The sequence below is a fragment of the Betta splendens genome, chromosome 6 (genome assembly GCF_900634795.4).
Source record: "Betta splendens chromosome 6, fBetSpl5.4, whole genome shotgun sequence".
Taxonomy (NCBI): Eukaryota; Metazoa; Chordata; class Actinopteri; order Anabantiformes; family Osphronemidae; genus Betta; species Betta splendens.
The window spans coordinates 13172849-13198526 of record NC_040886.2 but is presented as its reverse complement, the minus strand read 5'-3'; the positions used below and the strand labels follow the sequence as shown (position 1 = coordinate 13198526).

The window sequence follows — 25678 nt, the reverse complement described above, 5'->3', positions numbered from 1 at the left end:
TGATATTAACAGATGAGCACTGTTGAATTAATTTCCCACAGTGTTCTATGCTCTATGATTCATGAAGTGCTTACAACAATTCTCCAAGGGTGTAACCTCAATAAAAATTAAAACCACAAGGGTTGATATCCAAAAAGGATCCTACTCCTCCTAAATTGCAAACACTAAAAAATGTATATAAGATGGCACTGATGGCACAGTAGCACTTAGCTCAGCCTCTGACAGGGAGGACGCAAGCATCATGAGTCTAACTAGGATGCACCTGGAATGGGTGATCCCGTGGTTCACCCTCTGCCTCGGACTGTCTGGAGCCTCCTTTGGTAATGTACATTCAGACACAAAGCTGCTTAGATCACAGACTAGAATGACAACTCTCTCTAACCTCCTGAAGTGTCTACAAGATATTTAAATAATCTCATTTGGAAACTTTGCATAATTTAACTTACAATTTCTATTATTTAACCACAACAATGTATTTTCTCCTCTATGACTACACCTTCAACCACTATAATGCCAGTACTGACAGGTAATTTTTTCTATATCAAAGGTCAAAAAACAACCCAAATATAATTTCTAACACTACCTACAATCTGGTTGATACATTCATTTTGTTTTCAGAGATGAAATCCTCCCACAACCAGTTCTGCAGCACATGGGGAAACTACCACTACAAGACGTATGATGGCGATTTCTTCCAGCTTCCATTCACTTGCAACTATCTCCTCACGTCACATTGCAAAAGCGATTATGAGACCTTCAATATTCAGCTGCAGCGTGAGGAGATAAATGGAGTCACTAGCATTAAGAAGGTCTCTATGAAGCTGGATGGAGTCGTGGTGGAATTAACCAAAACTTCCATCATAGTCAATGACAAACCGTGAGTGTGATATTTAACTGGCTGATTACAGTGATTGTTAATGTCTCACCTTCCTAATATGTTGATCCTCTGTCGCCTCTAGTGTCACCATACCCTACATCAGAGCTGGCATTTCAATCAAAAGATCTGGCTCATACGTCAAAATGGAGGCCAAGCTGGGAATGGATATCATGTGGAATCAAGAGGACACGTTGTGGGTAAGTTCATGATCCATGTGACCTTGGTGTCTAAAAATGTGTAATTATTATTATACTATTTTGATGTTTGATAGTTTACATAATAAGACGATCTAGTGACTCAAAATAAAACAAAGCCTCACTCAAAGTCTACTTACTGTCTACTTACTCACATGATGTTTTCTTAGTGGTATTTGCTGAGTTTCATTCTCATCTGCTGTGTCTGAACACATAAATGCATAGAGGCCGTCAATCAAATGTTTAAAGCAAATCTGTTTTTCAGGTTGAGCTGGATTCAAAGTTTATGAATCAGACTTGTGGTCTGTGCGGTGACTATAATGGAGCCCAGATTTTTAATGAATTCCAGACACCTGGTAAATATTAATATAATATAAATATTTGTAAATATAATAAAAATACAGTAGCTTGTTAGAATCTGACCTTCACTAAGTTGTGGGTTTGTTAAAACATTTACTTCCTCTAGATATGGAGAGCTCCATAAGTATTGAAGATTATGGAGAGCTCTCAAAGATCAATGGTCCAACTGAAAGCTGTCAAGAAATCTCTCCAGTCAAACAGATCTGTTCAAATGAGGTATCAGGAAATGCCTGTACTTCAAATGTCCTCATTTACTCAACTCAGCTGTACATTAAATCCATCCTCCTCTGACACAGACTGAGATCTGTAAGAACCTGCTGTCAGAACCTGCGTTTCTCAGCTGTCAGAACCTGATTGACACTGACTCCTTCATCAAAGCCTGTGCGATGGACCTGTGCAGCTGCAGCAACAGCAGCTCCTCCTGCCTGTGTTCCACCATCTCAGAGTTCTCCCGTCAGTGTGCACACGAAGGCGGACGGCCACAGAAATGGACGACCAACAAACTGTGTGGTGAGAACATGAGCAAGGAAACTTGTTCAAACTTCATTTGAGAAAATCACTGCCGCTAAATGTTTTTGTGTTAAATAGAAAAATCATGTCCACTCAACCTGGAGTATTCTGAATGTGGGAACCCTTGTACTGACACCTGCAGCAATCAACACAGAAAGGAACTGTGTACGGAACACTGCATAGACGGATGCTTCTGTCCCTCTGGTAAGAGCCTATTTAAAGATTATAAATGATTTTATGATATGTTGATAGTGTTTCTTTGGTAACACCTGGACCAATATGATGATGGAAAGGGCCAAATGGTTTAATAACACAAGGCCTACATATGAAAATGAAAATCACCATTAAGGTTTTCTGTAATTTTCCTTCAAATAATTTGAAAAATTTGACTGCTTAGTGTGGTTAGCAAGACCTATAAACTAACAGTGGTTTGGCATAAGGGTCCAAGGCAAACTCAATTTTCACAGTATCAGTCACATTGTAAACATACTGAGGTCACCAGATGCAAACAAAAGCATTTGTACAAAGCAAACAAAGCATCTGAAGAGTCACAGTGTGAAGGCAAACAGTCTGTCAGCTTGGGAGGAGAACTGAGGCAATAATTAAAATTGAAGTGACAAGCAGTAATTAGTAAAGCTAAGGGAATATAAGGTCAATGGCTATTAGAATACAATAAAAAATTAAAAAGAAGATGATGTTACACAGCTTTAATGCTGTGGCACCAGTTCAAGAATTCATTATTAATTGATACTGTAACTATTGTTCATTCCTGCAACATACTTTGTGTTTGCATTGTTATTAGTACTGATAGTTATTCTGTTCCTACCAAGGTACTCTCCTTGATGACGTCACACACAGCGGCTGTGTAGCTGTTGACCAGTGCCCCTGCCTGCACAACGGCCAGTCATACCAACCTGGGGATTCTTACTCAAGCACTTGTCACAAATGGTGATTTATATATTTTTTACATTCACCCCATTTTTTTAACACAATTTGCCAGTTGAACTAACTGATGTGTGTCAACAGCACATGTTCTCAGGGTCAGTGGAGCTGTTTAAATGTAGACTGTCCTGGTGTCTGCTCCATCGTTGGAGGCTCTCACATCACCACCTATGATGCTAAAACCTATACGTTCCATGGAGATTGTTCTTATGTTCTGTCCAAGGTGAGGCAATACGTGTATATATATACTACACACACACACACACACACACACACACACACACACACACACACACACACACACACACACACACATATATATATATATATACACAGTATTGTATTGTACTACTACTGTTATAGTATTGTAAATTTTCATCTTCCTTCTCAGGGACCTAATGGAAATATCACTGTTCATGGTGACCTTGTAAAATGTGAGAAATCAGAGAAATCCACGTGTCTGTCTGCTGTCACGCTGTTACTGCCAAATGAAATGGTAAATTACAGCATATTGTGGTAAACTACTAATTTCATGTGCATGGTGGTGCTGATTGAAATAGTCTCCTGGTGTTTATTATATTACTACATTCGTTTAATTAAGATGCTCGTGATTAAAGAAAATGGACAGGTCCTCTACAACTCACTGATTTCTCAACTTCCTCTTTACAGGAGTAAGTGTTTTATTGTCTTTTAAATTCACAAAAAAGCTGAAACAAATATAAAATAGCATAACATAAAAACAAAAACTTAATTGACTCTGAAGTATTGTTTTCTTTGCAGATGAGTTCATAGCGTTCAGCCCATCAACTTTCTTTATTGTAATCCACACTATATATGGGTTTGACCTTGAGATCCAGATCATACCATTTATGCAGGTCCACATCAAAGCTAGTGTTTCCAATAAAGGACAACTCACAGGTGGGTTTTAGTTTCATTTTGTACTTTGACATATTGTTGTTGCTGAGTATTTCATATTGTAATAAATCAATGTTGGTTTATTTTTGCTCAGGCCTTTGTGGAGATTTTAATGATGTTGAAGCTGATGACTTTAAAAACACAAATGGTTTGATTGAGGGAACTGCTGAAACATTTGCCAACGCATGGAAAAGCAGAACAAACTGCCCTGATGTGACGAATACACTTGGAGACCCATGCACAATCAACATACAGAAGGGTATGTCACAGATATTGTCCTGTGTATTTTTCTGTTTTAATCATTACAACACTACCACAAAACACTATCACTAAACATGATTTTTTTCCTTTCTAGAGAAATATGCGAAACACTGGTGCTCCTTGTTGAAAGACCCAAATGAGATTTTTGCCAAGTGTCATTCTGAAATCAGCCCTAACGTCTTTCACGATGTAAGTGATGATTCTTCTTGTTTGAAGTTGTATATGAATGCATTTTACATTGGTCACATCCATGTATTTTTACAGATAAAGTGTGTTGCTGCTGCTTCTCTTTCCAGAATTGTATTTACGACAGCTGTGCCTGTGATAACAGTGAGGAGTGTATGTGTGCTGCCTTATCCTCCTATGTACATGCGTGTGCGGCTGCAGGCGTCTTTCTTAATGGCTGGAGAGACACAGCGTGTGGTGAGATTAACCCACAAAATCAAATGTGACATCGGCTACAGTTTGCATTGATCGGACTTTCAAACACTGAGTGATGTGTTTGTCAACTGTCTCCCTTCACAGGAAAATACATAGATGACTGCCCTGCTACGTTTGTGTATGACTACCAGATGACAAGCTGTGGTCGCACCTGTCGTTCTCTTACTCAGTCAGAATTAACATGCGACATTGACTTTACTCCACTTGATGGCTGCGGCTGTGCTGAAGGAACGTACCTCGATGACAAGGGAGAGTGTGTGACAGCGTCACAATGCCCCTGTCAAATGGGAGAAACTGTGGTACAAGCTGGAAATGTCATCAAAGTTAATGGACAGACCTGGTGAGATTGTATTATTAAAATATTTTTATGAGGGCAGCATGGTGGTGCGGTGGGTAGCACTGTCGCCTCACAGCTAGAAGGTCCTGGGTTCCTGAATGGATGGATATTTATATGATGAAAAATATAAAATACTAATTGATTTCATGTAATATATATTTATTATTATTATTATTATTATTATTATTATTATTATTATTATTATTATTATTATTATTATTATTATTATTATTATTATTATTATTATTATTATTATTATTATTATTATTATTATTGTTATTTTTATTTTTATTATTAATATTATTATTATTAATATTACATTGTGGGGTTTTTTATTTCAGCTTCTGTCGGGGTGGAAAACTCATATGTGCTGGAAGCTACTTAAATGAATGTGGGTATAAATCTTTGTGTTTGTTATTATGTTTCTCATCTAGCAAAACCTCAACTCATTAAAACATTTTTAAAACACTCCCCTCTGTTGTCACCAGCATGCAGCGAGCCCATGGTTTACTTCAACTGCTCCGGGGCAAAGCCAGGTGACAAAGGGTCAGAGTGCCAGAAAAGTTGCTCACTGGCCACAGAATGTGTACGTGTGAGACCCTGGTTCATGGCTTTTATCAATTATTTTACTAATATAAGTACATAAAAGTAGCAAACACTCAAATGTTAATCATATATATTGTTGTTTAGCTCAGCAAACAGTGTGTCCCGGGATGTGTGTGTCCTGATGGCCTTTTGTCAGACGGAAACGGAGGTTGTGTTGAGGAGGAGGACTGTCCCTGCACTTATAATGGAGAATCGTATAACGCTGGACAGTCTGTCACTGTGGGCTGCAACACATGGTGAGTCTTACAGTTTAATGCCCTGTGTATTGTTTACCACCAGATGCTTTGATTGTGGCTGATCACTCCATCTTTTTAAATTACAGCACTTGCAAAGGCAGAAACTGGGCCTGTACAGATAATGAATGTGATGGTGTCTGCACCATCTATGGAGAAGGACATTACACCACTTTTGATCAAAGAACATTCATCTTCAATGGGAACTGTGTCTATGTCGTTACTCAGGTATAACACATGCTCTATAGTGCTTCAGTCTGTGAATGGTTATTTATCTAAGTCAGACTTGTACTGAACTGTACAATCACTTGCAGGACTTCTGTGATGATGATGAAGACGGCAGCTTCAGGGTCTTGATTGAGAACGTCCCATGTGGAACAACTGAGAGCATCTGCTCCACATCTATCAAACTTTACTTAGGGGTACTGTACATACAGTAGGCTTCAGCTCTACAAAAATATTGTTTTTAAAATATGCTGAAATTAACATGATTAAAAATCTTGTCTTTCAGAACAGTGAAATTGTTCTTTCAGAGGAAAATGTCAAAGTTATAAATCAGAGCAGAGGGGTGAACATCCCCTTTCACGTCAACACCATGGGGATATATGTTGTCATTGAGGCTCAGAATGGTCTTGTTGTGATCTGGAACAGGCTTACAACACTGATAATCAGACTACGGCCTGCGTTCCAGGTTGGTAACAGATTTAAGGGTATAGTAAAGTAACAGCATTGGGATCCCAGCATTTTACAGGTGATTCCATGTGATTCCAGGGCAAAGTCTGTGGCCTCTGTGGGAATTACGATGGGAACGTCAAGAACGATTTCACCACAAGGAGCAAAGAAGTTGTGGTTGATGCCCTTGAGTTTGGAAACACCTGGAAATTATCATCAACGTGTCCTAATGCAGTGGCACTGCAGGATCCATGTAGCGTGTCCCCACACAGGCAGGCATGGGCAGCCAAACACTGCAGTATAATCAACAGTGACGTGTTTGCTGCTTGTCATTCAAAGGCAAGAAAACTTTTTAAACTGATTAGAAGAACTGTCTGCATTTGAATAATATGATTCAGACTATCCCTGGCCTTAATAAGACTTTTCTCAAAACAGGTGCCTCCCCAAAAATACTATGATGCCTGTGTGGGAGATACATGTGGCTGCAACACAGGAGGAGACTGTGAGTGTTTCTGCACGGCTGTAGCCGTCTATGCAGCAGTCTGTAATGAGGCCGGGGCCTGTGTCAGATGGAGGACTCCCACTGTTTGCCGTAAGTGTAGATAATGCAAACATCTAACTGTCATTTTAGTTTTAAATATTATAAACAGAGCCTGACTTATATTTTTGTTATTGAAGATTTCATTAACATTGATGTGTTTTGTATCATCAGCTTTATTCTGTGATTATTACAACCCTGATGGGGAGTGTGAGTGGCACTATGAGCCCTGTGGAAAGCCATGCATGAAAACATGCAGGAATCCTTCAGGAACCTGCTACAATAAAATTCCTGCACTAGAAGGTACAAATAACATCAAAGGAGCCTGTGTATCATTTATACTGCATGAAAATTTGCCTTTTATAGTGTTGTAGTTGGGGCCAGAGTTGTGTGTGTTTACAGTTTCAGTGCCACTAATGATGATAGTGACAATAAACTGCATGTTTCAACCGTTTTAGGCTGCTATCCACTCTGCCCACCTGAACGCTCATATTTGGAGGAAACTACTATGAAATGTGTGTCAAAGGAAGATTGTGGCTGTTACGATGATGAAGGAAACCATTATACAGAAGGCGCAACCATGCCTTCACAGGACAACTGTAACAAATGGTACATTTTCCATTATACAAATGCTGACATTCATCTCCTATTGTATCTGATCCTGATCATATTTATGTATGTCCTTAAACTTTCCCTGATAATTCCTGCACATGCTTTTTTCATGCTAAATTATGCTAAAGAAATGGACCTTAATGTATTGCGGTATCTGTAAGTTTTCATGCTAAAAAGTCCCGTAGATCGCCCACACTGTGCGTCTCAAAGTGTGTATTTCTTGCCCCTTATGGAAAGCAAAGCTGCCAAGATAAACCATTAGCTAAACAACGGACGCAGTGACCTATGACCCATCTGAAAAAATCTGCAAATCTGCAAAGAGGTGTGGAGATTACCTTCACTTGCGACAAACCCTTAAAACAGCTTGTTTCAGCAGTGGACTTGAAAAACACAAGCTGTATAAGCAGTCTCCTTTAACCTTCACACATAAAACATCCCAGTGCATTTGTTTGCTTAATTGTAAAATGGAAACTAATTTACTGCTGCATTGTAACTTATGTATACGCTTGAATTTGGAACATGACATAATAAATCATTTTTTAATCTTTTATTTTAATTTCTAAAATAAATTTCTTACTTTTCAGTCACTGTTCTTCAACAAAGGTGATATGCAGCTATGAACAAGGTGAGCTGCAGAAACATAGTTATGTTTAGCATAGGTATACTGTAGAAGGTGTAGTTAACATCTTGTTTAATTAATTCATTTTATTGGAAGATAGGCTGTAATACAACTCTTATTTTACAGATTGCCCGTGTTCATATGGAGAGCACAATTACCAGTATGGAGACATAGTCTACAAAACCCATGATGGAAATGGAGCCTGTTTTACTGCTGTTTGTGGACCAAATGGCACTGTTATTAGGAACATTGAACCATGCTTCGAAACTACTACTGCAACACCTATTTTTACTTTTACAACATCTGGTAAGACCGGTTCAAAATATAGAATATTTTATAATATATATAAACTACATTTTTTTGAAGAATTTCAGTAGACAATCACTAACTTTTACAACTTTAGGATCAACAACAACCACTGAAGGTTCCACGACAACCTCAAGCCCTGAGTCTAAAACAACCACCACCTCATCAACAACAGAAAAGCCCACTGGCACCACAACTTCAGGATCCACCACAACCACAGAAAGTCCCAAAACAACAACAACCTCATCAACAAAAGAAAAACCCACTGGCACAACAACTTCAGGATCCACTACAACCGCAGAAAGTCCCAAAACAACAACAACCTCAAGCCCTGAGTCTAAAACAACCACCACCTCATCAACAACAGAAAAGCCCACTGGCACCACAACTTCAGGATCCACCACAACCACAGAAAGTCCCAAAACAACAACAACCTTATCAACAAAAGAAAAACCCACTGGCACAACAACTTCAGGATCCACTACAACTGCAGAAAGTTCCAAAACAACAACAACCTCAAGCCCTGAGTCTGAAACAACCACCAGCTCATCAACAACAGAAAAGCCCACTGGCACCACAAATTCAGGATCCACTACAACCACAGAAAGTCCCAAAACAACAACATTCTCATTGACAACAGAAAAATCCACTGGCACAACAACTTCAGGATCCACAACCACCACGGAAAGTCCCAAAACGACAACCTCAAGGCCTGTGTCTAAAACAACCACCACCTCATCAACAACAGAAAAATCCACCGGCACAACAACTCCAGGATCCACAAAAACCACAGAAAGTCCCAAAACGAGCGTGACCTCATCAACAACAGAAAAACCTACTGGCACAACAACTTCAGCATCCACAACAACCACAGAAACTCCCAAAACAACAACCTCAGGCCCTGTCTCAAAAACAATCACCACCTCATCAACAACAGAAAAACCCACTGGCACAACAACTTCAGGATCCACAACCACCACGGAAAGTCTCAAAACGACAACCTCAAGCCCTGCGTCTAAAACAACCACCACTTCATCAACAACAGAAAAATCCACTGGCACATCGATTTCGGGATTCACAACCACCACGGAAAGTCCCAAAACGACCACCACCTCATTAACAACAGAAAAACCCACTGGCACATCGATTTCGGGATTCACAACCACCACGGAAAGTCCCAAAACGACCACCACCTCATTGACAACAGAAAAACCCACTGGCACAACAATTTCAGGATCCACAACCACCACAGAAAGTCCCATAAGAAGCACCACTTCATCAACAACAGAAAAACCCACTGGCACAACAACTTCAGGATCCACAACCACCACAGAAAGTCCCAAAACGAGCACCACTTCATCAACAACAGAAAAACCCACTGGCACAACAACTTCAGGATCCACAACCACAACGGAACGTCCCAAAACGACAACCTCAAGCCCTGTGTCTAAAACAACCACCACCTCATCAACAACAGAAAAACCCACTGGCACAACAACTCCAGGATCCACAAAAACCACAGAAAGTCCCAAAACGAGCATGACCTCATCAACAAAAGAAAAACCTACTGGCACAACAACTTCAGGACGCTCAACCACCACGGAAAGTCCCAAAACAACCACCACTTCATCAACAACAGAAAAACCCACTGGCACAACAACTTCAGGATCCACAACCACCACGGAAGGTCTCAAAACGACAACCTCAAGCCCTGTGTCTAAAACAACCACCACCTCATCAACAACAGAAAAATCCACTGGCACAACAATTTCGGGAGTCACGACCACCTCGGAAAGTCCCAAAACGAGCACCACTTCATCAACAACAGAAAAACCCACTGGCACAACAACTTCAGGACCCACAACCACCACGGAAATTCCCAAAACAACCACCATCTCATCAACAACAGAAAAACCCACTGGCACAACAACGTCAGGACCCACAACCACCACAGAGAGTCCCAAAACGAGCACCACTTCATCAACAACAAAAAAACCCACTGGCACATCAATTTCAGTATTCACAACCACCACGGAAAGTCCCAAAACAACCACCACCTCATCAACAACAGGAAAATCCACTGGCACAACAATTTCGGGAGTCACAACCACCACGGAAAGTCCCAAAACAACCACCACCTCATCAACAACAGAAAAACCCATTGGCACAACAACTTTAGGATCCACAACCACCACGGAAAGTCACAAAACGACAACCTCAAGCCCAGTGTCTAAAACAACCATCACCTCATCAACAACAGAAAAACCCACTGGCACAACAACTTCAGGATCCACAACCACCACAGAAAGTCCCAAAACGAGCACCACTTTATCAACAACAGAAAAACCCACTGGCACAACAACTTCAGGATCCACAACCACCACGGAAAGTCCCAAAACGACAACCTCAAGCCCTGTGTCTAAAACAACCACCACCTCATCAACAACAGAAAAACCCACTGGCACAACAACTCCAGGATCCACAAAAACCAGAGAAAGTCCCAAAACGAGCATGACCTCATCAACAACAGAAAAACCTACTGGCAAAACTTCAGGACGCTCAACCACCACGGAAAGTCCCAAAACAACCACCACTTCATCAACAACAGAAAAACCCACTGGCACAACAACTTCAGGATCCACAACCACCACGGAAGGTCTCAAAACGACAACCTCAAGCCCTGTGTCTAAAACAACCACCACCTCATCAACAACAGAAAAATCCACTGGCACAACAATTTCGGGAGTCACGACCACCTCGGAAAGTCCCAAAACGAGCACCACTTCATCAACAACAGAAAAACCCACTGGCACAACAACTTCAGGACCCACAACCACCACGGAAATTCCCAAAACAACCACCATCTCATCAACAACAGAAAAACCCACTGGCACAACAACGTCAGGACCCACAACCACCACAGAGAGTCCCAAAACGAGCACCACTTCATCAACAACGAAAAAATCCACTGGCACATCAATTTCGGTATTCACAACCACCACGGAAAGTCCCAAAACAACCACCACCTCATCAACAACAGAAAAATCCACTGGCACAACAATTTCGGGAGTCACAACCACCACGGAAGGTCCCAAAACAACCACCACCTCATCAACAACAGAAAAACCCATTGGCACAATAACTTCAGGATCCACAACCACCACGGAAAGTCAAAAAACGACAACCTCAAGCCCAGTGTCTAAAACAACCACCACCTCATCAACAACAGAAAAACCCACTGGCACAACAACTTCAGGATCCACAACTACCAAGGAAAGTCTCAAAACAACCACCACCTCATCAACAACAGAAAAACCCACTGGCACAACAACTTCAGCATCCACAACAACCACAGAAACTCCTAAAACAACAACCTCAAGCCCTGTGTCTAAAACAACCACCACCTCATCAACAACAGAAAAACCCACTGGCACAACAACTTCAGGACCCACAACGAACACGGAAAGTCCCAAAACAACCACCACCTCATTGACAACAGAAAAATCCACTGGCACAACAATTTCGGGTGTCACAACCACCACGGAAAGTCCCAAAACAACCACCACCTCATCAACGACAGAAAAACTCACTGGCACAACAACTTCAGGATCCACAAAAACCACAGAAAGTCCCAAAACGAGCACCACTTCATCAACAACAGAAAAATCCACTGGCACATCAATTTCGGGATTCACAACCACCTCGGAAAGTCCCAAAACAACCACCACCTCATCAACGACAGAAAAACCCACTGGCACAACAACTTCAGCATCCACAACAACCAAAGAAACTCCCAAAACAACAACCTCAGGTCCTATCTCTAAAACAACCACCACCTCATCAACAACAGAAAAACCCACTGGCACAACAACTCCAGGATCCACAAAAACCACAGAAAGTCCCAAAACGAGCATGACCTCATCAACAACAGAAAAACCTACTGGCACAACAACTTCAGGACGCTCAACCACCACGGAAAGTCCCAAAACGAGCACCACTTCATCAACAACAGAAAAACCCACTGGCACAACAACTCCAGGATCCACAAAAATCACAGAAAGTCCCAAAACGAGCATGACCTCATCAACAACAGAAAAACCTTCTGGCACAACAACTTCAGGACGCTCAACCACCACGGAAAGTCCCAAAACAACCACCACTTCATCAACAACAGAAAAACCCACTGGCACAACAACTTCAGGATCCACAACCACCACGGAAAGTCTCAAAACGACAACCTCAAGCCCTGTGTCTAAAACAACCACCACCTCATCGACAACAGAAAAATCCACTGGCACAACAATTTCGGGAGTCACGACCACCTCGGAAAGTCCCAAAACGAGCACCACTTCATCAACAACAGAAAAACCCACTGGCACAACAACTTCAGGACCTACAACCACCACGGAAATTCCCCAAACAACCACCATCTCATCAACAACAGAAAAACCCACTGGCCCAACAACTCCAGGATCCACAAAAACCACAGAAAGTCCCAAAACGAGCACCACCTCATCAACAACAGAAAAACCCACTGGCAAAACAACTTCAGGACCCACAACCACCACGGAAAGTCCCAAAACAACCACCATCTCATCAACAACCGAAAAACCCACTGGCACAACAACTTCAGGATCCACAACAACCAAAGAAACTCCCAAAACAACAACCTCAGGCCCTGTCTCTAAAACAACCACCACCTCATCAACAACAGAAAAACCCACTGGCACAACAACTTCAGGACCCGCGACCACCACGGAAAGTCCCAAAACGAGCACCACTTCATCAACAACAGAAAAACCCACTGGCACAACAACTTCAGGATCCACAACCACCACAGAAAGTCCCAAAACGAGCACCACTTCATCAACAACAGAAAAACCCACTGGCACAACAACTTCAGGATCCACAACCACCACGGAAAGTCCCAAAACGACAATCTCAAGCCCTGTGTCTAAAACAACCACCACCTCATCAACAACAGAAAAACCCACTGGCACAACAACTCCAGGATCCACAAAAACCACAGAAAGTCCCAAAACGAGCATGACCTCATCAACAACAGAAAAACCTACTGGCACAACAACTTCAGCACGCTCAACCACCACGGAAAGTCCCAAAACGAGCATCACTTCATCAACAACAGAAAAACCCACTGGCACAACAACTCCAGGATCCACAAAAACCACAGAAAGTCCCAAATCGAGCATGACCTCATCAACAACAGAAAAACCTACTGGCACAACAACTTCAGGACACTCAACCACCACGGAAAGTCCCAAAACAACCACCACTTCATCAACAACAGAAAAACCCACTGGCACAACAACTTCAGGATCCACAACCACCACGGAAAGTCTCAAAACGACAACCTCAAGCCCTGTGTCTAAAACAACCACCACCTCATCAACAACAGAAAAATCCACTGGCACAACAATTTCGGGAGTCACGACCACCTCGGAAAGTCCCAAAACGAGCACCACTTCATCAACAACACAAAAACCCACTGGCACAACAACTTCAGGACCCACAACCACCACGGAAATTCCCAAAACAACCACCATCTCATCAACAACAGAAAAACCCACTGGCACAACAACTCCAGGATCCACAAAAACCACAGAAAGTCCCAAAACGAGCATGACCTCATCAACAACAGAAAAACCTACTGGCACAACAACTTCAGGATCCACAACCACCACGGAAAGTCTCAAAACGACAACCTCAAGCCCTGTGTCTAAAACAACCACCACCTCATCAACAACAGAAAAATCCACTGGCACAACAATTTCGGGAGTCACGACCACCTCGGAAAGTCCCAAAACAACGACCACCTCATCAACAACAGAAAAACCAACTGGCACAACAACTTCAGCATCCACAACAACCACAGAAACTCCCAAAACAACCACCTCAGGCCCTGTCTCTAAACAACCACCACCTCATTAACAACAGAAAAACCCACTGGCACAACAACTTCAGGACCTTCGACCACCACGGAAAGTCCCAAACCAACCACCACCTCATCAACAACAGAAAAACCCACTGGCACAACAACGTCAGGACCCACAACCACCACAGAAAGTCCCAAAACAACCACCATCTCATCAACAACCGAAAGACCCACTGGCACAACAACGTCAGGACCCACAACCACCACAGAAAATCCCAAAACGAGCACCACTTCATCAACAACAGAAAAACCCACTGGCACAACAACTTCAGGACCTACAACCACCACGGAAATTCCCCAAACAACCACCATCTCATCAACAACAGAAAAACCCACTGGCACAACAACTCCAGGATCCACAAAAACCACAGAAAGTCCCAAAACGAGCACCACCTCATCAACAACAGAAAAACCCACTGGCAAAACAACTTCAGGACCCACAACCACCACGGAAAGTCCCAAAACAACCACCATCTCATCAACAACCGAAAAACCCACTGGCACAACAACTTCAGGATCCACAACAACCAAAGAAACTCCCAAAACAACAACCTCAGGCCCTGTCTCTAAAACAACCACCACCTCATCAACAACAGAAAAACCCACTGGCACAACAACTTCAGGACCCGCGACCACCACGGAAAGTCCCAAAACGAGCACCACTTCATCAACAACAGAAAAACCCACTGGCACAACAACTTCAGGATCCACAACCACCACAGAAAGTCCCAAAACGAGCACCACTTCATCAACAACAGAAAAACCCACTGGCACAACAACTTCAGGATCCACAACCACCACGGAAAGTCCCAAAACGACAATCTCAAGCCCTGTGTCTAAAACAACCACCACCTCATCAACAACAGAAAAACCCACTGGCACAACAACTCCAGGATCCACAAAAACCACAGAAAGTCCCCAAAACGAGCATGACCTCATCAACAACAGAAAAACCTACTGGCACAACAACTTCAGCACGCTCAACCACCACGGAAAGTCCCAAAACGAGCACCACTTCATCAACAACAGAAAAACCCACTGGCACAACAACTCCAGGATCCACAAAAACCACAGAAAGTCCCAAATCGAGCATGACCTCATCAACAACAGAAAAACCTACTGGCACAACAACTTCAGGACACTCAACCACCACGGAAAGTCCCAAAACAACCACCACTTCATCAACAACAGAAAAACCCACTGGCACAACAACTTCAGGATCCACAACCACCACGGAAAGTCTCAAAACGACAACCTCAAGCCCTGTGTCTAAAACAACCACCACCTCATCAACAACAGAAAAATCCACTGGCACAACAATTTCGGGAGTCACGACCACCTCGGAAAGTCCCAAAACGAGCACCACTTCATCAACAACACAAAAACCCACTGGCACAACAACTTCAGGACCCACAACCACCACGGAAATTCCCAAAACAACCACCATCTCATCAACAACAGAAAAACCCACTGGCACAACAACTCCAGGATCCACAAAAACCACAGAAAGTCCCAAAACGAGCATGACCTCATCAACAACAGAAAAACCTACTGGCACAACAACTTCAGGATCCACAACCACCACGGAAAGTCTCAAAACGACAACCTCAAGCCCTGTGTCTAAAACAACCACCACCTCATTAACAACAGAAAAATCCACTGGCACAACAATTTCGGGAGTCACGACCACCTCGGAAAGTCCCAAAACAACGACCACCTCATCAACAACAGAAAAACCAACTGGCACAACAACTTCAGCATCCACAACAACCACAGAAACTCCCAAAACAACCACCTCAGGCCCTGTCTCTAAAACAACCACCACCTCATTAACAACAGAAAAACCCACTGGCACAACAACTTCAGGACCTTCGACCACCACGGAAAGTCCCAAACCAACCACCACCTCATCAACAACAGAAAAACCCACTGGCACAACAACATCAGGACCCACAACCACTACGGAGAGTCCGAAAACGACAACCTCAAGCCCTGTGTCTAAAACAACCACCACCTCATCAACAACCGAAAAACCCACTGGCACAACAACGTCAGGACCCACAACCACCACAGAAAGTCCCAAAACGAGCATCACTTCATCAACAACAGAAAAACCCACTGGCACAACAACGTCAGGACCCACAACCACCACAGAAAGTCCCAAAACAAGCACCACTTCATCAACAACAGAAAATCCCACTGGCACATCAATTTCGGGATTCACAACCGCCTCGGAAAGTCCCAAAACAACCACCACCTCATCAACGACAGAAAAACCCACTGGCACAACAACTTCAGCATCCACAACAACCACAGAAACTCCCAAAACAACAACCTCAGGCCCTGTCTCTAAAACAACCACCACCTCATCAACAACAGAAAAACCCACTGGCACAACAACTTCAGGACCCACGAGCACCACGGAAAGTCCCAAACCAACCACCACCTCATCAACAACAGAAAAACCCACTGGCACAACAACTTCAGGATCCACGACCACCACGGAAAGTCCCAAAACGACAACCTCAAGCCCTGTCTCTAAAACAACCACCACCTCATCAGCAACAGAAAAACCCACTGACACAACAACTTCAGGACCCACAACCACCACAGAAAGTCCCAAAACAACCACCACCTCATCAACAACAGAAAAACCCACTGGCACATCAATTTCGGGATTCACAACCACCACTAAAAGTTCCAAAACAACCACCACCTCCATGACAACAGAAAAATCCACTGGCACAACAATTTCAGGAGTCACAACCACCACGGAAAGTCCCAAAACAACCACCACCTCATCAACAACAGAAAAACCCACTGGCACAACAACGTCAAGATCCACAACCACCAAGGAAAGTCCCAAAACGACAACCTCAAGCCCTGTGTCTAAAACAACCACCACCTCATTAACAACAGAAAAACCCACTGGCACAACAACTTCAGGACCCACAACCACCACGGAAAGTCCCAAAACAACCACCACTTCATCAACAACAGAAAAACCCACTGGCACAACAACTTCAGGATCCACAACCTCTACGGAAAGTCCCAAAACAACCACCATCTCATTAACAACGGAAAAACCTACTGGCACAACAACGTCAGGACCCACAACCACCACGGAAAGTCCCAAAACGAGCACCACTTCATCAACAACAGAAAAACCCACTGGCACATCAATTTCGGGATTCACAACCGCCACGGAAAGTCCCAAAACAACCACCAACTCCATGACAACAGGAAAATCCACTGGCACAACAATTTCTGGAGTCACAACCACCACAGAAAGTCCCAAAACAACCACCACCTCATCAACAACAGAAAAATCCACTGGCACAAAAATTTCGGGATTCACGACCACCTCAGAAAGTCCCAGAACAACCACCACCTCATCAACAAAAGAAAAACCAACTGGCACAACAACTTCAGCATCCACAACAACCACAGAAACTCCCAAAACAACAACCTCAGGCCCTGTCTCTGAAAAAACCACCACCTCATCAACAACAGAAAAACCCACTGGCACAACAACTTCAGGACCCTCGACCACCACGGAAAGTCCCAAACAAACCACCACCTCATCAACAACAGAAAAACCCACTGGCACAACGACGTCAGGACCCACAACCACCACAGAAAGTCCCAAAACGAGCACCACTTCATCAACAACAGAAAAACCCACTGGCACAACAATTTCAGGACCCACAACCACCACGGAAAGTCCCAAAACAACCACCACCTCATCAACAACAGAAAAACCCACTGGCACAACAACTTCAGGACCCTCGACCACCACAGAAAGTCCCAAACCAACCACCACCTCATCAACAACAGAAAAACCCACTGGCACAACAACGTCAGGACCCACAACCACCACAGAAAGTCCCAAAACGAGCACCACTTCATCAACAACAGAAAAACCCACTGGCACAACAACTTCAGGATCCACAACCACCACGGAAAGTCCCAAAACGACAACCTCAAGCCCTGTGTCTAAAACAACCACCACCTCATCAACAACAGAAAAACCCACTGGCACATCAATTTCGGGATTCACAACCACCACGGAAAGTCCCAAAACAACCACCACCTCCATGACAACAGAAAAATCCACTGGCACAACAATTTCAGGAGTCACAACCACCACGGAAAGTCCCAAAACAACCACCACCTCATCAACAACAGAAAAACCCACTGGCACAACAACGTCAAGATCCACAACCACCAAGGAAAGTCCCAAAACGACAACCTCAAGCCCTGTGTCTAAAACAACCACCACCTCATCAACAACAGAAAAACCCACTGGCACATCAATTTCGGGATTCACAACCACCACAGAAAGTCCCAAAACAACCACCACCTCCATGACAACAGAAAAATCCACTGGCACAACAATTTCAGGACCCACAACCTCTACGGAAAGTCCCAAAACAACCACCATCTCATCAACAACAGAAAAACCTACTGGCACAACAACGTCAGGACCAATAACCACCACAGAAAGTCCCAAAACGAGCACCACTTCATCAACAACAGAAAAATCCACTGGCACAACAATTTCAGGAGTCACAACCACCACGGAAAGTCCCAAAACGACAACCTCAAGCCCTGTGTCTAAAACAACTACCACCTCATCAACAACAGAAAAACCCACTGGCACAACAACTTCAGGACCCACAACTTCTACGGAAAGTCCCAAAACAACCACCACCTCCATGACAACAGAAAAATCCACTGGCACAACAATTTCAGGAGTCACAACCACCAAGGAAAGTCCCAAAACGACAACCTCAAGCCCTGTGTCTAAAACAACCACCACCTCATCAACAACAGAAAAACCCACTGGCACAACAACTTCAGGACCCACAACCACCACGGAAAGTCCCAAAACAACCACCACTTCATCAACAACAGAAAAACCCACTGGCACAACAACTTCAGGACCCACAACCTCTACGGAAAGTCCCAAAACAACCACCATCTCATCAACAACAGAAAAACCTACTGGCACAACAACGTCAGGACCCACAACCACCACAGAAAGTCCCAAAACGAGCACCACTTCATCAACAACAGAAAAATCCACTGGCACAACAATTTCAGGAGTCACAACCACCACGGAAAGTCCCAAAACGACAACCTCAAGCCCTGTGTCTAAAACAACTACCACCTCATCAACAACAGAAAAATCCACTGGCACAACAATTTCGGGAGTCACGACCACCACGGAAAGTCCCAAAACAACCACCACCTCATCAACAACAGAAAAACCCACTGGCACAACGACGTCAGGACCCACAACCACCACAGAAAGTCCCAAAACGAGCACCACTTCATCAACAACAGAAAAACCCACTGGCACAACAATTTCAGGACCCACAACCACCACGGAAAGTCCCAAAACAACCACCACCTCATCAACAACACTAAAACCCACTGGCACAACAACGTCAGGACCCACAACCACCACAGAAAGTCCCAAAACGAGCACCACTTCATCAACAACAGAAAAATCCACTGGCACAACAATTTCAGGAGTCACAACCACCACGGAAAGTCCCAAAACGACAACCTCAAGCCCTGTGTCTAAAACAACTACCACCTCATCAACAACAGAAAAACCCACTGGCACAACAACGTCAGGGTCCACAACAACTACAGAAAGTCCCAAAACAATATCAACCTCAAGCCCTGTATCTAAAATGACCACTACTTCATCAACAACACAAAAACCCATTGGCACAACAACTTTAGGGTCCACCACAACTATAGCCAGCCCCAAAACAACAACCTCAAGCCCTATAGTCACAAATCCGGTGGCAAGAACGTCGTCGCCAGCAACAGGACCCATGGTCGTTAATACAACCATGGGTCCTTGTTTTTGCACATACATGGAGCAGCACTTCTCTTCAGGTACAGTAAAACATGTTTATACCTCCTTTGCTAACCATTTTAATTACACTCTTTTTTTAGTGTAACTCTTGATATCTGGTACCAACATGCTTCCTAAATTCAAAAGTGCTTGTTTCAAAGCCAAAGGTATTATTAAATATATTAAATTGTATTAAAACATGTTATAACAACTATAAACAAAAACAAAATAATCAAAAATAAAGTAAGATCCGATGTGATCAAAAACCTACACACATTTTATGCCTACTGTACATCACTGTCTTTGTTTCAATCCAATTCAGGAAGCTTCATGTACAACAAAACAGACGGAGCAGGGTGGTGTTTTACTGCTTACTGCAACATGTCTTGCGGTGTGGAGAAGCTTGCTAGACCATGTCACTCTACTACTCCTCCAACGCATAGCACCTCAACAAGCTCTAGCACTACAACATTAACCTCTCTAAAACCCTTCAAGGACTGTTCATATTTACAGCCACCCCGAAAGGTATTTATGTTGTAACAATGATCAGTTTTTAGAATTATTTGATTTGGGTCCCAGTTACCTTAATCAAATATGGACCTAATTTTTATCGTGATACATCACAATAATTGTGTTTCTTGTGAGTTCTGAAAAATAAACTCTACCATATAGTGCATATTTGTAAAAGTACTGATTTGGGTTTACAGAATGGTGAGTCATGGAATCCAGACAAATGTACCACGGAATCATGTAATGATGGAAAAGTCATTACGGAACATGTGCCTTGTAAAGAAGTGGACATTCCAACATGTACTAATGGGCAGCCACCAGTTAAAGTCTATGATGAAGGAGGCTGCTGTTTCCATTATGAGTGCAGATGTAAGTTTAACGTCACTGTTTTTTTAATTACACATTGGACTAACTGCCTATGACTGTTGCAACGCTACCAGGTGCAGTGCACTGTACAACATGTAGCACTTTCCTTTGACGGTATCTGCTTTAATTGCAGGTGTTTGCTCTGGCTGGGGAGATCATCATTTCTTGACATTTGATGGCACATATTACAGCTTCCGGAAAAACTGCACATATGTCTTAGTCAAAGAGATCACTCCCAAATTCAATTTTAAGATTCATATTGATAATGAAAACTGTGATGCCACTGGAACCGTGACCTGTCCTAAGTCCTTGACTGTGCTTTACAAAAACTTTGAAATTCTTCTTACACAACAGAGAAAACCAAAGACTGTGAACTTGGTAAATATCTGTTTAACAGACTGCCTTTAATTATAAATAATCTCTGAATCAGTGAAATGTGTGTTTGGTGAACATGACAAACTCATGGACTTTATAAATGTTATACTGGTTTAGGTGTATGTCAACGGCAAGAAGGTGTCCCCAACCTACTCTAACCAGGACTTCACCATCACCAGTACTTCAATTGTGATGCTTTTGAAAATTCCAGCAATTAAAGCAGCTGTGAGATATGAAGGGATTGTATTCACAGTTGAATTGCCATATTCTCTTTTCAAGAGCAACACAGAAGGACAATGTGGTAAGATGGTCAATCTGCTGACAACTTGTCACCGTAGCAGAATAATCACTTTATGATCACAATACAATGACACAGTGACTTGTTACAAATAGAATATTTAAGCAATGGTTGCAGAACACGTGATGAAATAGTTTGTTATTAACTGTCAATATTTAATATTAAGGCACCTGTGACAATAATACGAGCAATGACGGCAGATTACCTAGTGGCCAGATTCACCCTTCATGCTCTGAGATGGCAAACTCCTGGAATGTAAATGATAAGGACAAACCCTACTGTGAGAAGCCGCCAGCACCAACATCAATGCCAAAAAAAACACTACCAAAGCCTGTTTGTGACGTTCTGCACAACAGGTACAGTAAGACTATATAAAAGTGTCGACACGCTAACAATTCATTCTCCTCAATGGCCTCTGGTAATTTATTTTCTCATGAATGTTAAATCAGGGTGTTTGAAAAGTGCAGCAAAGTCATTGATCCTCAGCACTTCTATTCGGCCTGTATACATGACGTTACCCACATGCCAAACTCCGCCCTGGGCTGTTCCAGTCTGCAGGTGTATGCCATGTTATGCGCTGATGCCTCTGTCTGTGTAGACTGGAGGAGCGCCACAAATGGACTGTGTGGTACGTTTTAGAAGTCAAGAAACATGTCTGCAATGACATCAGTAACACGCATACTTCTCATTCATCAGATAATAAATTGACCTTCTTTTATTTTAAGACTCCAACTGTCCCGCAAATAAAGTCTACAAACCTTGTGGACCCACTGTTGAACCTACCTGTAATGCAAGGTAATGTTTTAGTTTTTGGATTATGTTGTCTGGACTGCATCAATCATCAATTTGTTTATTAAAGATTATTTTGTTTTCATTTTGTTTTCCATCAAACATAGATACAATGACAAGTACGGGCAAGACTGCCAAAACATGGCCTTCGCTGAGGGATGTTTCTGCTCAGAGGGCCTGACTTTGTTCAGTTCCAACGCTGACATTTGTGTTTCTGCATGTAAGGCAATGTTCTCTGTTGAATTGCCTGTTGATTTCTTAGTACATCAATACATTTAAAAATGACCTAAAATTTGTATTCTTTAAGGCTGTGCTGGACCTGATGGTTCTCCTAAACAGGTAAATATTAAAAGTAACTTTTACTATTTTCATCCTAATTGTTTCTGTTAGAACTGTATTTTCCCTCCATCCGGTAAACAGTACGGCGATACGTGGCAGAGTGGCTGTCAGCAGTGTGAGTGTAATGAAGATATGATGGGTGTCCAGTGTCAGCCTCTCACATGTCCCATACAAGATCCAGTTGTCTGTAAGGGAGACGGACAGGTTCTGGTGACTAGAACAGTGGGCTGTTGTAACCAGTCACAGTGTGGTAAGTCATTTAGGACTGTGTAGTACTTACATTACATTCTTTAGGAACTTCAAGATTTGTAAACAAAGTCCATGAGTACTAGTAATATAAAGCATATGTAATTTGTGACATGTGACTGCTTAAGATACTGCAACGTCCATATTTCATTTCCGTACCAGAGTGTGATACGCACCTCTGTCCATCACCAATACACAATTGCAAACTGGGATTCAAATTGGAGATTCAAGCATCAAGCGACAGCTGCTGCCCCTCGTATGGATGTGGTAAGTTCTGAATAAAGTTGTAATTACTTATACTGTTACTGTGTATTCGCACTTTGGGAGATCATAACTTCAAACTTCTTTCCATTTAGTACCCAAGCATGTCTGTGTCTTCAATGAGACTGAGTACAGGGTAAATTTATTTTTGTGTACTTTCATCTTTACCAGAGAAAAGTGGCGCTGTTTCCTGGTCTTTATACTAAATTGACTCAGACCTCATGTTTCTTGTTTACAGCCTGGTGTGGAGTTCTTCCCGAACCCATGTGACACCTGTCAATGTAGTAAAACTCAGGATCCTGAGACCAAGTTGAATGTCCACACATGTCATTCTAAAGAGTGTTTGACTCTGTGTCCAAAGGTAAGCGTTAGTGTTGTCTTGGTGGTTAGAAACACATGTACTAATATCTAATATAATCACACCTTACATGTGCGTTTTCCTTTGATACAGGGATTTGTGTACCAAGAGCAGCCTGGACAATGTTGTGGGTCGTGTAAACAGATCAGCTGTGTTGCAGAGATCCCAGGCTTCGATACAGTCATTATCAATGTAAGACATTCAGAATCCATGGCAGTGTACTTGTTGTACGTGTTATTATTCCCAATGGTTTAACTGGTCTTATTTACACTTGTTACAGTCCTCCCAGTCTTGGTCACCACCAAATGACAAATGTAGCACATACAGCTGCAAGGAGGACAATGGTGTCTTTACGGTTCATAAAGACAAAATGATCTGTCCTCCATTTGATCAAGATAACTGCGTTCCTGTAAGTATAAACACAAACAAGCATGAATTCATATTTCTATATTATGTTTAGAGGTAATAGTGCTGCAGTGGATGCACTTGTTTGTTCAGTCCCAGATGAGACTAGATTTCACATACACCATACAGTATATTCTTATCATCATTATTGGCGGCTTAGAGAGTATGTAATGTAATGTAATGTGTTCCGGTAATTTTACCTGTCTGTATATTTTACTACATATGCTGTCTATATTACAGGGAACTGAACAAAGTGACACGAATGGTTGTTGTAAGACCTGTAAGTATGAGTTTACCTTCTAAGTAAATTGACTTTTTACAGTACTGCACAAAGATTCTTTTTGAAAATGCAGTTTTAAACCTATATAACCTACAGTATACATACTGTATGTGAGAATAAAGATGATACATGATTTGTGAAGTTGGAGCCAGTGAATGATTTTCACTTTAGTTTAAAATGAAAAAGTAGTTTTATTGTGATCGATTAATCAACCAGTTCACCAAAAGACAAAATACATTTTTTTCATTAATAAAAAACCTGGTCCGGTTCAAGCCTTATAACTATTTTCCACAAATTGGATGTATTTATTGAATATATAATAATTTATAATGTTCTAGTGTTTCTAATATTTTGTCTACAGAGTTGAGAGTGAATTCTGTTTTATATATTGATCTGTCATTTGCAGGCACTCCTCGTTACAGCTGTAAGATGAACACCAACACAACCTATCTTGTCGTCGGCAGCTGCAGGTCAATTGAGCCTGTGGACATCAAAAGCTGTGAGGGATCCTGTGAGGCATCATCAACAATGTAAGATATAGCATCATAGACTTACACTAACACTAACGTCACCCATTCACATTTCATTTATTAAAAAATGTATTCACAGTAAACACCACTTGACTGACACAGAACCTGACTGAAATGTCATTCACAGGTACTCTGCAGAGAGCAACAGTTTAACGCACTCATGCAAATGCTGTCAAGAAATGCTCACCAGTAAAAAGACAGTGAAGCTACAGTGCACCGGTGGCATCAAGAGAGATCACACTTACATTTCAGTGGACAAGTGTGGTTGCCAGGTTGCTAAATGTTCTGAGCATTAGACATAAGGACTTAACTTCACTAATATTTACTGTACTACTCTCTCTTTTAACTGTAGTCTTTAATTATGAATCTCCTAAAACTATTACAGAATCAGGACTCACTACATGAAGACAGTCCTCTGTAATTTTAATGGAAAATGCATTTTGCAGATATTTGAGCCTAATTTTGCTCTTATGAGTTAAAACAGTAAAGATGCTGTGGTCTGAGAACACACTGTATCATGAGGAGGCTGATTTCAGATACAGTGAAGAAATTAAAGGTGATGGATATTGATACAGATTTATAAACATAATATACATTCTACTTTAACAATCAATTTTTTTTCGCTCTCTGAATCTTTGCTGTCATTAAAACTTCTAAGTTCATGCATCAA

General features: G+C 42.2%; 1 protein-coding gene across 1 annotated transcript; it reads left to right on the top strand.

Annotated features, from left to right (window-relative positions):
- Positions 1–386: 386 nt before the first annotated feature.
- LOC114857334 (mucin-2-like) lies at positions 387–25678 on the top strand. The gene is made up of 49 exons (XM_055509832.1): positions 387–526; positions 619–877; positions 960–1074; positions 1337–1427; positions 1538–1647; positions 1728–1941; positions 2020–2145; positions 2772–2889; positions 2968–3106; positions 3275–3379; positions 3485–3554; positions 3664–3801; positions 3893–4057; positions 4154–4248; positions 4356–4482; positions 4585–4840; positions 5179–5228; positions 5326–5423; positions 5528–5679; positions 5766–5904; positions 5991–6098; positions 6188–6367; positions 6448–6687; positions 6784–6940; positions 7061–7189; positions 7345–7495; positions 8083–8123; positions 8244–8423; positions 8521–13535; positions 14833–14933; positions 17426–20292; positions 20574–20776; positions 20959–21130; positions 21261–21505; positions 21620–21803; positions 21967–22156; positions 22250–22428; positions 22526–22595; positions 22697–22809; positions 22897–22928; positions 23010–23178; positions 23337–23441; positions 23531–23571; positions 23674–23796; positions 23887–23985; positions 24074–24202; positions 24439–24478; positions 24885–25008; positions 25136–25678. Exons 1-49 carry the CDS (start codon positions 487–489, stop codon positions 25302–25304), a joined length of 14163 nt encoding a protein of 4720 aa, XP_055365807.1. The 5' UTR covers positions 387–486; the 3' UTR covers positions 25305–25678.

Coding starts and splice junctions, on each gene's coding strand:
- LOC114857334 (XM_055509832.1), top strand. CDS start 487: ATGACTACACCTTCAACCACTATAATGCCAGTACTGACAG. Junction 22,429..22,525: donor CGCCACAAATGGACTGTGTG/GTACGTTTTAGA, acceptor TTTTATTTTAAG/ACTCCAACTGTCCCGCAAAT. Junction 23,572..23,673: donor TCAATGAGACTGAGTACAGG/GTAAATTTATTT, acceptor TCTTGTTTACAG/CCTGGTGTGGAGTTCTTCCC.